The sequence below is a fragment of the Piliocolobus tephrosceles genome, chromosome 1 (assembly GCF_002776525.5).
Source record: "Piliocolobus tephrosceles isolate RC106 chromosome 1, ASM277652v3, whole genome shotgun sequence".
Taxonomy (NCBI): domain Eukaryota; kingdom Metazoa; phylum Chordata; class Mammalia; order Primates; family Cercopithecidae; genus Piliocolobus; species Piliocolobus tephrosceles.
In genome coordinates this window covers 144,886,000-144,902,576 of record NC_045434.1, presented here as the reverse complement: position 1 = coordinate 144,902,576, position 16,577 = coordinate 144,886,000, and the positions used below count along the sequence as shown (strand labels likewise).

The 16,577-nt window shown below is 35.4% G+C and overlaps 1 protein-coding gene across 3 annotated transcripts in view; it reads right to left on the bottom strand.

The window, feature by feature from the left end:
• PIGK (phosphatidylinositol glycan anchor biosynthesis class K) overlaps positions 1–15,022 on the bottom strand; it is a 116,501-nt gene extending 101,479 nt beyond the window's left edge. For all 3 annotated transcript variants that reach the window (XM_023209161.1, XM_023209179.1, XM_023209168.1), the window contains exons 1-3: positions 14,891–15,022; positions 5,900–5,953; positions 2,129–2,220 (exon numbers count right to left, since the gene is read on the bottom strand). In XM_023209161.1, coding sequence (XP_023064929.1) covers positions 2,129–2,220; positions 5,900–5,953; positions 14,891–14,983 — 239 coding nt within the window. In that variant the 5' untranslated portion in view covers positions 14,984–15,022. The remainder of the gene's footprint in view (positions 1–2,128; positions 2,221–5,899; positions 5,954–14,890) is intronic.
• Positions 15,023–16,577: the final 1,555 nt, after the last annotated feature.

Here is a 16,577-nt window from a genome sequence, read left to right as displayed (position 1 = left end):
GACTTCATAAACACAACTATAGATAAACAATCATTTGAAAGAGAAATAAGCTTTTAAATAACATTCTTCAGAAACCTAAGGACAAACCCATTAAACATAATGTACAAAATACATCCTATTGCTATTGTCTATTCCTAAAAACTCCCTCCAAATCTAACTTAAATCATTTAAACATATCTTAATGATTGACTCATAGAATAAAGATTAATTTACCAAAAAAAAAACCTTTTGCCAAGCCATGCTTAGTGATTCTCTAGAAGAGTATATCCAGCATAGATGCAAGAGCAGTTAAAGACCAAAAGCTAACTACATAGGCCTATTTGAGAAAAACCCATTGACAAACGACAATAATTATATCCATACACTTGATATAACAAATCAACCTCCTTCTCAGACTTAATGTAATTTTTTTTTTTTTATACTTTAAGTTCTAGGGTACATGTGCATAACGTGCAGGTTTGTTACATATGTATACTTGTGCCATGTTGGTGTGCTGCACCCATCAACTTGTCAGCACCCATCAACTCGTCATTTACATCAGGTATAACTCCCAATGCAATCCTTACCCCCTCCCCACTTCCCATGATAGGCCCCGGTGTGTGAAGTTCCCCTTCCCAAGTCCAAGTGATCTCATTGCTCAGTTCCCACCTATGAGTGAGAACATGCGGTGTTTGGTTTTCTGTTCTTGCGATAGTTTGCTGAGAATGATGGTTTCCAGCTGCATCCATGTCCCTACAAAGGACACAAACTCATCCTTTTTAATGGCTGCATAGTATTCCATGGTGTATATGTGCCACATTTTCTTAATCCAGTCTGTCACCGATGGACATTTGGGTTGATTCCAAGTCTTTGCTATTGTGAATAGTGCCGCAATAAAATAGTAATATTATCTATTTGCCATGATTTCCAGATGAAATATGGAAATTATAGTTTTGTCAGTTACTCAGACTGAAATGATCTATTGCCAAAGACTGTAATATAACTTTGTTTCCTGAGTCATTCACTGTTTCCTTTCTGTTCCTGCAGCACTTTATGCATATCTCTATTTGTTTTTACTGCAAGTACTGAATCTTGAAAGAAGGAACTAATATTACCATGTAACAAATGAGAAACAAGCTTAGTATAGTAAAGTGACTTTAAGAAAACTCATCACTAAAGCCAGATTTCAAAGTCATATCTAACTACATAGCTCTTTCCACACTGACTCACTGGTACGAAATAAATCAAACCTAAATAACTGAATTGACTGCAGTTTCTTGCTATAGCTGCTCTGGTAGTAGGAAAAACAAACCTATCATGGACAAAACAATGTAGAAGACATGCTCTGAGTGAAGGTGTCAGTATATTGCCTATTACGTGAACTCCATGCCCTACAAGTAGGAAAATTCCCACTTTATGAGTCTTCATATAAGGCAAAGCCCACCTTCCTATATAGAGGCTAACAATGCCATATACTAGCTCTTCCAGTCACCCTGCAGCACAGACATGGGTGCTGAACCTAGACTTTACCAATACAACATTTCCACCAAGACCACTATAAGAGAGACAGTAAGAAGTTGGAACAGCAAAATTCAAACTTTGGCAGCAGGAGGCAATAGCAACATTAAGTGTAGCAGCTATGCAGTGGCTGAGTCTATGCTTCAGCAATTTGCAGCTCCATTATTGTCACCAGACTGTTTTAGGTTATGATTTTTAGCTATGCTCTTCTGATATCTAGGCTTCCTTGTTCCTGGCTATTAAAGGATACAACCTTCTCACTAATTTGGCAAGGTAAACAATATGCTTTCAATGAATCCCTTTTCTGCTGGAATCAATCAGAATTGCCCTCCTTTATCTGCAATTAAAAACCCTGACTGAGTCATTTACTAATTAAATACATTACACTAAATAATTATACTTTATCCAATCTTTTTACCTTAGCATTTGTTCTTTTATACAATTTGTCATTGTGGTCTTAAGTAACATCTAATTTATACATGGTAGTATGTTCTAACGACAACAACAAAAAAATTCAAATGATATTTTTTTTTACCTTTTTCAAAAGTAACACAAAATACAAATATAATAACAATTACCTAAGGGTTATTTTCACTGAAGTTCAAAGTTAAGCTTTATTAAGACTTCTTACCTGTCAGGAATACCTAGCCTCTTGACACTTCTATAAACGGAAAGAGTATTTGCAACATGTCGATAATTAAACCAGAATCGGGACGTACACACCTAAAGTATTAAAACAAAAATACAATTTTTATGCGTCAAAGCTAACCATGGAGCTGCAGAGTATTTTTCTTTAAGTAGGATACAGAGATCTCTAAAGAAAGAGGATGCCATAATTTAGGCTTTAAAACAGCAAACATAAAGAATTGTCGGTAAAGGCCAGGCACAGTGGCTCACACCTGTAATACCAACACTTTGGGAAGCCAAGGCAGGCGGATCACTTGGGCACACAGGAGTTTGAAACCAGTCTGGCCAACATGGCAAAACTCCACCTCCACTAATAATACAAAAATTACTCAGGTGTGGTGGTGTGCACCTTTGTTCTAGCTACTTGGGAGGCTGAGGCATGAGAATCGCTTGAACCTGGGAGGTGGAGGTTGCAGTGAGCAGAGATGGCACCACTGCACTCCAGCCTTGGCGACAGAGCAAGACTCTGTCTCAAAAAAAAAAAAAAAAGAAAAAAGAAGAATTTTCAGTAAAACTAATCTCTCCAAAGAGAAGTCTTTCATAACTGGTATTAGATTTTAAAAGAACACTCAGCTTAAGAGAAAGCATATCTTTGGGAAATTTAATCAAATACTGAACCAACTTAGTTATCACAATTTCTGTGACTCAATAACATTCCTATTTCAAAAAGTTAAATTCTTTAGAATCAAAGACAATACCCAAAATTTCTTCACAGAATAGAAAATTAGCTACATAGGGTTATACAATATTTGTTTCATTCCAGACTGCTTCCTTCGTTGTGAGAAATGTAGGACACTGGATAAAACATAACATATAAAACAGTTATAAATGCATATAAGAGAGTGCATTATAAAGAAGCTACTGAACTAAAGAGAAAATTAGAAACAATCCAACCAAGTTTTATAGTTTAAAAACTTCCTAAGAATTATATTAAAGGTGCTGGGAAAATGTAATTCTATGCCTCAAAAGTTAGTGTTGCTGAGAACCCATTCTAAGGTAGGTAAATATAGATCGGGGTCACTTGGTAATACATCTACCAAGCACAATCCTGGTTTCTATCACATGCCTGTGCCTTTAGTAGGTATAATGACAATTTTGAGAACAGCATAAGTGTTCTTGCCCCTGCCAAATAGAAAGGAATTACATGGTTTTTTAAATTAAATTTTCAATCTAGAATCCAATCAGGAAAAGACTAAATTTTTGACTACATAAAAATGTAAAATTCCATATGTCAAAAATATAAAATTCTGGCTGGACACAGTAGCTCACACCTATAATCCTAGCAGTCTGGGAGGCCAGGGTGGAAGGATCACTTGAGGTTAGAAGCTAAAGAACGGTCTGGGCAACACAACGAGACCCCCATCTCTACAAAAAAATGTAAACTTTAGCAAGGAGTGGTGGTTTGTGGTTGTAGTTCTAACTACTTGGGAGGCTGACGTGGGAGGATCACTCGAGCCCAGGAGTTCAGGGCTACAGTGAGCTATGATCACACCACTGCACTCCAGCCTGGGAGACAGCATAAGACCTCATCTCCAAAACCTCCCTTTTTAATTTTAAAAATAAAGAATAATTTATTCAAGTTTCACCATACTAATATGTAAAATATTGGACAAAAAAAGAAAACTGCAGTTGTAATACAAAGCTCAGTAATGTTTTTTTTTTTTTCATCTTTTATTTTTTACTTGAATCCCAGGTTACTGAAATTGAAGAGAGGTTTGGTTAGAGGATTCCCAGAGCAAGGAAGGCTTTCATGTGTGTGTCAGTATAAGCTAACAGTCTTTTAGTTCCAAAAGATAAGCCCTTTGGCAATTGCTGGTCTGCACATAGGCAGTTATCCCCTCTTGAACACTGAGGGGATCCTAGTCTCCTGTAGAGAAAGTTTATCCTGTCAAATTGGTAGATGATGGTCTGGCTCCTGATGGGTCTCCTTACTTTTAAGTAGGCGTTGAAATCCTCTCTCATCTTTAGCAGTCTTTCCTCAGTAACTTCAGAAAAATTTCTTGTGAAGGGTAGCATATATAAGAGACTTTTTCTTGAAGAACAAGAAAATGAGCCATGAACCCATGTTACACTGTCCTATTTAATCACAATGCTATTTATTTAAAACAAACAAGTATAGAATCTGTAATCACCCTACTTACTTCTAGGAACCTATGGATAATTCATTCATGTTTTTATCAAATGATTCTCAATAAATTTACAAAGGCTCAAACATTCATTTGGCGTCAATAAGTTAATTACAGTTTTGCATGTTTATTCTGCACTTTAAGTTGAATTCCTCTATCCATCTCCTTTATATTCCCACTATATTCTTACCATTTATAATCCCCAGTTTTCTTCCTTTTCCAACATGCATTACTAGCTTTGAGATGCTGTACATTCTCTGCTCTCTTTTTCACAAAATCAGCTTCCTTTCCTGCCTCTTTGAACCTATTCTTCCAGTCCAACCTTTGTACATGTTTTTTCATTAAGTCAAACATTATATTTCCTAATCATATAAATGCCATTAAATGAAACTCCAGTAGTGAAACTATTATCCAAATATTTTCCAAGCATAGGAAAAACAAATTTGATTATGTGAATTCTATTTGGAGAATTAAAACTACAAATTTATAAATCCAGAAAAATTAAAGATGGTAATTCACACTAAGGTGGGGCAAAAGGCAAAAGAAAAAAAAAGGCCAATAAGCAGGCCTTACTAAAAATCAAAACAATGCAAATTAAAACAAAATTTAATTTGTTGACCAGCAGTCAAAAAGTTAAGATAAAAATTATATAAAAAAGTTAAGAATACATAGCTAACTTGGATTTAGAAAAAGAGCCACAGCCTTTCTGGAGGCAATCATGCTCCATGACTTCACATTCTTATACTTAGGAATTTATTCTAAAGAGGAAATCAGTCAAGTCACAGAGTTATGTGTATAAGAACGTTCAACACAGTCCTGTTTACAATAATGAAAAATTTAGACTCTAAATGCCCATAAACTGGAAGTTACAGTACATTCATAAAATGGAAGAAAATACAGCTTTTAGAAAAGATTATCTCCATACCTACTGGCAGGAAAAGATCCCTAAGATATGCTAAAGGATTGCAAAATAGCAGGTATAATATGATCCTAATTATATAAAATCATATATCTATACATCTTTATGCTTATATATGAAGAGGGAAAGGGCTTGAACAATGCTCACCAAAATATTAACTCTGGGATGTGGGACTTGAAGCCATTTTCCCTGTCTTCTTTAATTGAGGTGAAATTCACATAACAAAATTAGTCTGCCTTCTTTAAACTTTTCTGTGTAATTTGAACTTCTACAGTGGTCATTTATTATTTTTATAAGCAGAAAAAACAACTGAGAAAATTTTAAAAAGCGTAAGTAGAGAGTATCTATAAACTGATACTACAGATAAGAGATGCAATTAGTAGTTTCCAGCAGTAAAATATTTCTACCTTTTATAAAATGCTTCCTTTAACAATAGCATTCCTAATTTATTCTTAAATTTATTTTCAGATCACCACTTGACAGAGGACAAAGAATATTACTAGAATATTATAGTTGATGTGGTCAATTTAAAATACAGCCAAATCAAAATAAAGAATTTCTGATATAAAATGTACAAAAATAAATTGTATTTTCAAAAATACGATTCGCACAAATTTCTCAGATATATATCTAATGTGAACAGAAAGGTATACTTTTATAGTATACTTACCAGAACAGCCCAGTTGTTTGTATGGCCACTTCTAAAGAATTGTTCTGCTTGATCCTAAATAAAGCAAAACAAATAGAAGAAAAAGGCACAATTTCTCAGAATAAAGACTGATAATGGACAGTTAAGACTCATGTAGTTTTTATAGTTGTAACAACAATCATCTTATGTAAGCTTATGAAGATTCCAGTATTTCACATTATGGACTACATAAAGAATCAAAAGAGCTTACAGCTTAAGATACTATAAGGGCAAATGTCCTGAACTGGAAATCTGGAGAAATGGGTTTCAGTCTTGGCTTAGACACCAATTAAACAGAGTAACCTTGATTAAGATACTTAACCTTCCTGAAGACTCAGTTTCCTCATGTGCAAAATGAAAGCAATGCCAATCCTACATCACAGCACTCTTTTAGAGAACTGTAAGATTTATGTGCAAGAGTTTCTGCTTTAAAATATTTAGCATTACTCAAATGAAAGCATACTATATAACTCATATCTTTCTATTTCCCATACCCTGAGAATTATTAAGAAAGTGAAATGTATGCTCAATTAAGAACATACAATTTGCTTGTTCAACATTTAACAAGACTGTTATTTAAAACTGCAACCTCACCCCACCATTTTTCTTACTATGATTTATTTTTTCCACTGCGTTTATCATCTTCTTACATTTTATATATATAATTAACTTATTTATTATGTGTATTATTAATCATCTGTCTTTCCCCAAAACAATGTAAGCCTCAGTAGGGCAGGGGTTTTCATCAGTTATATTCAATGATGTATTCCAAGTAAGTTTGGCATATAGCAGGTTTTTAATAAATATTTTGTGAATGAATGAATCCATGGTCCAAATGCCTTTACTGTCGTTGAACAAATCAAGAGTCTCCTATGGAAAACTGAAATCACATGGTTCAAAGGTTCAGAATATGGTAAGAAGGTATTACATAAAGGTTGTACTATAAAGTTGTAACTTTCAAAATCTCCTTTTAGGTTGTACTCTGATAATTCCTCTATTAAAGTGATCACTCTCTACAGTGAGAAGGCAAGGTAAAAATGCATATGCCAGGAATTTAACCAAAAATTAATATTTCACTTTTAGTAATGCCACACAATTTTTATCCTCATGAATTGCTTGTGCGATATAATCTCCCTACATCCTCAACAAAAACAAAATTATCACTCTTTGAACTTTTCACAGACATCTTTTTAATCCTTTAATCATTTAATAGTCATCTCAGTTGATTCTCTAAAATCTCTGCAATTATGTCAACTAATTCTTGAATATTGGTCACAATATTAAAAATTAAAGAGCAGACAAATGTGCTACAACACCCATAAAGATTGCTGAGGTTTCTTTTTTCTTTTTTTTTTTTTTTTTTCTGGGAGATATAATTGAAAGAGAGAGGGGCCTGATTGCTTTTAAACATTTTATCTCAAACACAGACAAGTCTTCTTCATATGCTTCTAATTTTCCATTCAGTCTTATAATTGTGAATGACTTATTTCATGTCTTCATTCTACACATAAGTTAATATGCTTCCTGTTAAAATTTCATTCAGTGTCCATTCTTACTATGTTCTGGGTACTTTACTTGAACTCATCAATACAGCTGATTGAGCACATCCTCTAGCATTCTGCCAGGGACCATTTCACCAGTCTATTAAAGTAAGAATTATATTTGTCATCTCAAGACCCTAAAATTTTCTAACACCATCCTGACACCTAATGAACATGATTTTGATTATATATTAAAATAATAGTAAATACAAGCCATAATGACCTCAGATCAGCTCCCAAACATTAATTACTAGACCTGTCAGAATGCCTAGGTTCAAATCTGGGCTCTATTACTTACTAGGTGTATAAACAGGAAAGTTCCTTAACTTTTCTGTGCCTCCAAATCTCCATCTATAAAACAGTAATAATAATATCTGATGCAGAGAATGTAGGAATAGTGACTGGAACATACTAATAGCCTGAAAAACATTAACAGCTTTTTAATTTTGAGCTAACAAGAAAATTTCAGGGAGAATAAATTTAAACTTCCACTTGTACACATATCTGTACCTGTGTGCACAAGTGCACACACCAAAGTGTAAAGACCCAAGTATTATATATGCTGCCTACAAGAAACTCACTTCACCTATAAACATGCATAGACAAAGTGAATGAATGAAAAAGGACATTCCACACAAATGGAAAACAAAAGGGAGCAGGAGTAGCTGTACTTAGATCAGATAAAACATGACTTATAGTTTAAGTCAAAAACTATAAAAAAGAGACAAAGGTCAATACAATGATAAAGGAATCAATTCAGCAAGAGAGCATACAATTATAAATATGTATGCACCCAACACTGTAGCACCCAGATGTATAAAGCAAATATTATTAGATCTAAAGGGAGAGAAGAGATCACAATACAATACTAGATGGGGACTTCAGCACTCCACTCTCCATTGGACAGAGCATCTGGACAGAAAATCAACAAAGAAACACTGAATTTATTTTATTTTTGAGATGGAGTCTCACTCTGTCACCCAGGCTGGAGTGCAGTAGCACAATCCTGCCTCACTGCAACTCCCACCTCCTAAATTCAAGCGATTCTCCTGCCTCAGCCTCCCGAGGAGTTGGGACTACAGGTGTGCATCACCACACCTGGCTAATTTTTGTATTTTTAGTAGAGACAGGGTTTCACCATGTTGGCCAGGCTGGTCTCAAACTCCTGACCTCAAGTGATCTGCCCACCTAAGCCTCCCAAAGTGCTGGGATTACAGGCAAACAGTACTAACAGACATTTACAGAACATTTCTTCCAACAATGGCAGATTACACATTCTTCTCATCAGCATGTGGAACATTCTCCAGGATAGACTGACCACATGGTAGGCCGCAAAACAAGCCTCAATGAACTTTTAAAAATCAAAATTATATCAAAAATATCTTCTGACTACAATAGAAAAGCACTAGAAATCAATTAACACAACAAATTTTAGAAGATGTTCAAATATATGGAAATAAAACAACATGCTCCTGAACAACCAATGGGTCAAGGAAGAAATTAATAAGGAAATTAAAATTTTCCTTTAATACATGAAAATAGAATCACAACACACCACAACCTAAGAGATATGGCAAAACAGTACTAAAAGGTAGGTTTATTGCAATAATCGCCTACATCAAAAAGTACAAAGATTTAACCTAATAACACATCTCAAGTTACTACAGAAGAACAGACCAAACACAAAATAAGAAAAGAAATAATACAGATCAGAGCAGAAATAAACAAAAGAGATCTGAAAATACAAAAAAGTCAATGAAGCAAAAAGCTGGCTTTAAAAAAAAAAAAAAAAAATCAACAAACCTTTAGCCAAACTAAGAAAAAAAGAGAGAAGACCCAAATAAATATATTCAGAAACAAAATATATCCACATTACAAATGGATAGTACAAAGAAGCACTAGAGACTGAAGTACAAAGAATCACTAGAGACTATTATAAACAACTATACACAATACATTGGAAAACCTAGAAGAAATGGATAAATTCCTGAACACATACAAGCTACCAAGACTGAACCAGGAAGAAAGAGAAACCTGGACGGACTGAGACTAAGTAACGAGCTTGAAGCAGTAATAAAAGTCCCTCAACGAAGAAAAGCCCAGAACAGGATGGTTTCACTGCCGAATTCTACCAAACTTTTAAAGAACTAACACCAATTCTTCTCAAACTATCCCAAAAAAATTAAAGAATTAATTCTTTCCATTTGTTTTATGAGGCCAGCATTACCCTGATAACAAAACCAGAAAACAAACATATAATAAAAAAAGGAAACTACAGGCCAATACCTGTGATGAACATAGATGCGAAAATCTTCAACAAAATACAGTCAAACTGAATCCAACAGCACAACAAAAACACAATATACCACGATCGAGTAGTATTAATTGCAAATCAATAAACATGACGTATCACATCAACAAAACGAAGGACAAAAAACATATGACTGTCTCAGTAGACACAGAAAGAGCATTTGATAAAATTCAACATCCCCTCACAATGAAAACTCTCAACAAAGTGGGTATAGAAGGAACACACCTAAACACAAAAAGGCCATCTATCAGCCAACATCATACTGAACAGGGAAAAGTTGAAATCTTTCCCTGTAAGAACTAGAACAAGACAAGGATACCCACTCTCACCACTCTTATTCAACATACAGCAGGAAGTTCTAGCCAGAGCAATTAAACAAGAGAAAGAAATAAAAGGCATCCCAATTGAAAAGGAGGAAGTCAAACTGTCCTTGTTTGCAAACAACATGATCTTATACATAGAAAAACCTAAACACTCCACAAAAAAATCGCTTAAAACTGATAGACTAATTCAGTAAATTTGCAGGATACAAAATCAACAGACAAAAATCAGTGGCGTTTCTATATACCAATAATGAACTAGTTGAAGAAAAATCAGGAAGGCAATCCCATTTACAATAACTACAGAAAAATTAAACACCTAGGAATAAATTTAACCAAGAAGTGAAAAATCTCTACAATGAAAACTACAAAATATTGATGAGAGAAAATGAAGAGAACACAAAAAGATGAAAATGCTTCCATGCTCATGAATTGGAAGAATAAATATTGTATTGTTAAAATGATCATATCACCTAAAGTGACCTACAGTTCAATACAATCTCTATCAAAATACCAACGATATTCTTCACAGAAATAGAAAAGCAATCCTGAAATATTTGCAAACTATTCTTCCAATAAGGGATTTACATCCAAAATATGCAAGGAACTCAAACCAATGTTAACAGCAAAAAATAATAACAATGATAATAATCCATTAAAAATAAGCAAAGGATCTGAATAGATATTTCTCAAAAGACATACAAATGGCCCACAAGTGTATGAAAAAATGCTCAATATCACTAATCACCAAGGAAATGCAAACCAAAACCATGATGAGATATCATCTTAGGGGCTATTATCAAAAAGACAAAAAATAACAAACGCTAGTTATGATGTAGACAAAAAGAAATTCTTATACACTGCTGGTGGGAATGTAAATTAGTACAGCCACTATGGTGAACAGTATGGAGGTTCCTCAAAACAATACAAATAGAACTACCATATGATCCAACAATTCCACTACTGGGCATATATTCAAAGGAAAGGAAACCAGTAGGCCAGAGATATCTACACTCCGTATTTATTGCAACTCTATTCACAATAGCCAAGATATAGCATCAACCTGAGTGTTGATCAATAGACGAAAGGATAAAGCAAATGTATGTGTGTGTGTGCGCGCGCACGCCTGCACACGCGTATATATAAAATGGAATATTATCCATCCATAAAAAGAATAAAATCCTATCATAAACAGGTACATGGATGAGCCTGGGGGAAATTACATTAAGTGAAAAAAGTCAGGCACAGAAATTTAAACTTTTTAATTTCCGTATCACCCAGATATGGAAATTTTTAAAAACGTGATCTCATGGAAATAGAGAATAGTGGTTACTAGAGGCTGGGAAGAATATGAAAGTGCCAGGGGGAGTACAGAGAGACATTAGTTAACAGATACAAAATTACAGATAGCAGGAATAAGTTCTAGCCTTCTATAGCACTTTAGCGTAACTATAGTAAACAATAATTTATATATTTTCTCAAATAGCTAGAACTGTTTTCTAACATTTTGAATATTATCAACACAAAGAAATGATAAAGGTTTGAGATGACAGATATGCTAATTACTCTGATCATTTCATATTGAATACATGCCCTAAAATATCACACTATCCCCCATAAATATGTACAATTATTGTGCCAATTAAAATATATATTATAAAAAGAGAGGCATCACTTAAAGAGAATACAACATTGGTCAGAAAGTAAAGTATCTGTTTCTGGAGATTTGTGAAATACCATTAACAGATTTTAGAGTGTACAGACATGTAACCCTCAAGAATATCAATTTTCATCAGAATATGATTTGCTGTAGTAATGCAAGTTAAATCTTATGTTAACTATCAACAGAGACAGAAAAAAACTGTGATCTCTGAAATTACTATGGCTAGGATAAAATACACTTAATTTAGGAAGGCAATAACACAGTATTTCACATTAAATGAAACTATAATGGGTTTTCTATTGTTAAGCGTTGTTTCTGATAAATTACTGACATGATCAATATAGAATAACCTGAACAAAAAGAGTGTGTACGGCGTGTGTGTGTGTGTGTGTGTGTGTATTTTTCCACCTCTAAACTCAATAGCTGCCTGGATGTTAAAGAAAGCAATGTGCTACAGTGGTTAAGCATTGATTTGGGAATTCAAAGACCTAAGCTAAAATGCAGGTCCTATCTCACAACTGGCTGTGAAATTGGGGTAAGTCATTTAGCTCTTTAGACTTGACTATCCTGTCTCTAATGTGCCTTCCACCTCCAAAGTTCTTACTTCTTTTCAGACCTTAGTGAAAAAATTTAGATGGCAAAACTTTTTTGTGGTTGTCTAGACAATACAGTCATTATAAAGTTATTCATTCTACATACAGTTAAATGGAGCACCTATTATGTGCCAGATAAGTCAGGCACAGAAATTTAAATTTTTAAATTTCCGTATCACCCAGATTATCAAGAGTACCATTGATATATAGTGATACAAAAATCACTAAAAAGCATGCTGCTTTCTCTCAAGAATCCAGAGTTCAATAAAGAGGAGCATGCAAACACTTACACTACAATGTAACATTCATTAATTCATCACACTCATTGGGTAACATGCCAGTCACTGCCCTGAGTGCTCCAAATACAATGCTGGGCAAAAATAGCCATAGTACTGCCTTCAAATAGGTTACTATCTCTTTGGATATTGGATATTGGATAGATATACATTTAACAGATCAGGAAAGACATACAATATAAGAAGAGTACAACGGAGGGACCTGACCTGGTCAGCAAAGTTTTCCTAAAGAAGTGACTGTTGGGTTAAAATCCAAAAGATGAAGAAAAGAGGAAATACAATTCCAGACAGAGGGGAGACAGCTCTAATGTGAGAAGAAGCTTAAAGCTTTTGAGAAACTGAAAGAAAACCTAACTAGAAGTTTGAAAGAGAAAGAGGAAAAATTGGAAGTGTAGTCAGGGCCCAAAAAATATACAGGCTTTTGTTTGTGGGTCATGGTGAAGAGTTTAGAGCAACATTAAGGTGATCTTTTGAGCAACATTAAGGTGCCTGGGTGACATGATCGGAATTGCATTTTTAAAAGTTACTCTGGCTTCAATTTGGAGAACAGATTGAAAGGAAAAAACAATGACTCAAGGAAAAACATTTAGGGAACTGTTGCTCCTATATCGAAGTGAGAGATGATGGAATCATAGTACAAAGTATACAGGGTTATAGTAAATGAGTGCTGTATCAAGTGTACAAAATACAAAAGTAAAGGCAAAGGTAAGAGATAGGGAAAGTTTCTACAGAGGTTATGACTTCACTGTATCCTAGCAAATGAACAGAGGAAACAGGATGTATAAAATATCATAATGTGAAAAAGCACAGCAATTATGTAACTACAAAAAACAGTAATAGTATCCAAGATGAAGTAGTCAAAATCAGAACAAAGGAAATAGAACTTCTATTTACTCATATTTATGTTCTCTAAAAAATATGCTATATAAATATCGAACATATAAATTAACAGTAATTCATAAAAATATATGAAGTTCATGCTCAATATATTTTTTTAACTGATAGGGTGTATTCAAAAAGTTTGGAGTCCACTGGTCTAAACTCAAGGTGCCCAGGTGGTGGGGAGAAGAGGTTCCAAAACGGAAGGAACACTGTTAAAGTAGGCAAGAACCAGGTCATACCGTTTAGACTTTATTCTGTATGTAATGGAGAAATATTTAACAGACTTCATCAGAAGAATAACCTGATCAGGCTTAACATTTCGTGGAGACGAATCTAGCACTAAAGTGAGGGAGTATGGAGGCCTATGGAAAACAAGATAAAGTAATCGCAAGAGTTTAGACAAGAAGTGATCACAGCCTGAATTAAGTCAGTGGAACTGGAGAGGTGAGGGCAATTTTAAGAATTCAGATTACAGAATTTAGTGATAATTAAAATATGGGATAAAGAGATTAAGACTCTCAGGTTTCTAGCTTAGGAGCAGCATATCTGGGTGGAGAAACGAGGGACAAAAGAGGTGCTTAGTTTTTCAGTGTCTTCTTAAGAGTAGGTAGGCTAAGCAGAAGATAAAACTTTGGACACAGATTTTCAGATGTCTCCTGACTATCCCGGCTTCTTAGTCAGCTGGATATGCAGGCCTGAAAAAGATACCTGACATCTAGATTGTAGACCTGGACTGAGGAATCATAAGACTACGGTGGATAGTAAAAGCATTATAGAGCACCAGAATGTCTTGTGTCCACGTTTAAAAATGGGACGCTGGGAGAGCCCAGGATAAAACTAAGCACCCCTTTTCTCCTCCATTTCTTAACCCAGACTTGTTGCTCCTAAGCCAGAAACTTGAGAGTCATAATAAACACTTCTCTTTATCGCATGTTCTAATTATCACTAAATTCTATGATCTGAATTCTTAAAATTGCTCTCACCTCTCCAGTTCTGTCTAACTCCTATCAAAACTGAGGGCTGCAGTTGCGTAGCAGGAAAGTAGTTGCTGCACACTGACATTTCACCAGCCTCTTGCTCATATTTCACCTGCTAAAAACTGCACACATGTAGGAGCAAAGGATCAGGTCCTCCTCTGTCTCTGAGCGTTTGATTCTTTTAATTCATCCTTTTAAAACGCTGAAACAGACCAACACTGTCCTAACCCGTGCCCAGTGACACCCTCCTCAAACCCAGCCTGGGTCAGGGGCTGATTGACTCCAGGAGACTTCTCTCAGCTGCTGTGTATCGGACATCTGCTGGAGAGCGCACAGCCACGACACAGCCGGCCTCCCAGGGCTCTGTGGTCAAATAAGCCTGACTCTTACCTCGACATGACTAGCGGCCACGCTGCCGAAGGACAAGAGCAACACCGCTACCAACGCAGTCGCAAGCCGGCTGAAGCAGTAGGTGACGGCCATGTTTGCCGGCTTCAGACTTCCCGCACCTGAAGGGGCGGAGGCAGTGCCGTAAAGTAGCCCAGCGGGTTTTTGCGACTCCATCCGCGCCTCTTGGAGGCGGCCTCTAGACCGGCTTTAGGACTCCGCGCTTTTGCGGAGCTCCATAGACCGGAGCAGCTGGGATAAAGTAGACCCAGGATATCGACCTTCACTGCATTTTCAGTTTGGAGGTTGTAAAATAGGTATAACGTTTAAGAAAAAAATTTGAAAGGTGAGCGGATTAAAAACCCATGACTCCTTAAGCTTTAAAAGTTATTTCTTGGGAGGCTGAGGCAGGAGAATGGCGTGAACCCGGGAGGCGGAGCTTGCAGTGAGCTGAGATCCGGCCACTGCACTCCAGCCTGGGAGAGAGAGCGAGACTCCGTCTCAAAAAAAAAAAAAAAAAAAAAAGGTTTTTTTTTTCTTCCCTCTTTTTTTTCTTTTTTTTTTTTTTTTTTTTTTTATTTTTTGGCAGAGTGCTGCCAATTCTTTCAAAATATGAAGCTGGATGTGGTAGGAAGAACAAGCATTCTGGCACAAAAAGATGATAAATTGGATAAACTATAAATGGAAAATGTGGGTGGGCGCTGCAATTCAGAGGCTTGGGGTCTCTTACATGGTGTAAGGATGAACATGGGAGACTAGTTAAGTTTTTGTTTCTTGAGTATCTTCCGTAATTGTAAAACTAAAGCCTATGTGGAAGAGACACAGCTCGTGTATATGTATGGTCCACCATTCTCTTTGTTATGTGCATTCAGTTTTAAGTTCTGCATTTCATCGAGTACGACAAACGTTTCCATGCTGCTTCATAATCCTCACAATTTTAACATTTAATGGTGAGATAAAATTCCATCCATTATTGATGCCTCAGCCAAAGTAATTGTCCCTCTACTGCACAATGCGAAGTTTTTAAGTTTTACTATGAAAATAATATTGTAAAGAGTATCTTTTGTGCTTTGGCTTTTTAAATCTGTTGAATTACTTTGTTTGTATAATTTTCCTGAAATAGGAATCTGGGGTCAAAATATTCAAAAACATTTTAATAACTATAAATGATGTTGCTTTCCAAAATGAACAAACTTACAGCGCTATCAGAATACACAACCCAACACCAAATCATACTTTTTTTTCCTTTAAATTCTTTGGTATGAAATGTTACCCCTAGGTTACTATATTTGTAATTCTTTGGTTATTATCAAGATATGATGTTTTTCTTGTGTTTCTAAACTATCTCTGTGTCCTCTGACGTAAATTCTTTGTTTACATATTTATGTTTTGCATATGAATTTGAATAATATGTTTATAAATAAGTAGCATTAGCCTTTGCCATATTTTATGCTATTACTTTTCCCATTCTCTTGTCTCTCTTTTCCTTTTATTTGTTTCTTTTGCTATTACACTTTGTGAGAGGTTTCATGCTATGTAGTCAAATTTAGGTTTTCCATTATGTGAATCCTAGAAAGTGAATACTAATGTTAATAAGTTCTGATAACCCACTACCATCGGACCAGCTGTGGGGGATCCCACCTGACATTTCCCTTCTGCATTGTCTTAGCAGAGGTCCTGCATGAGGGCC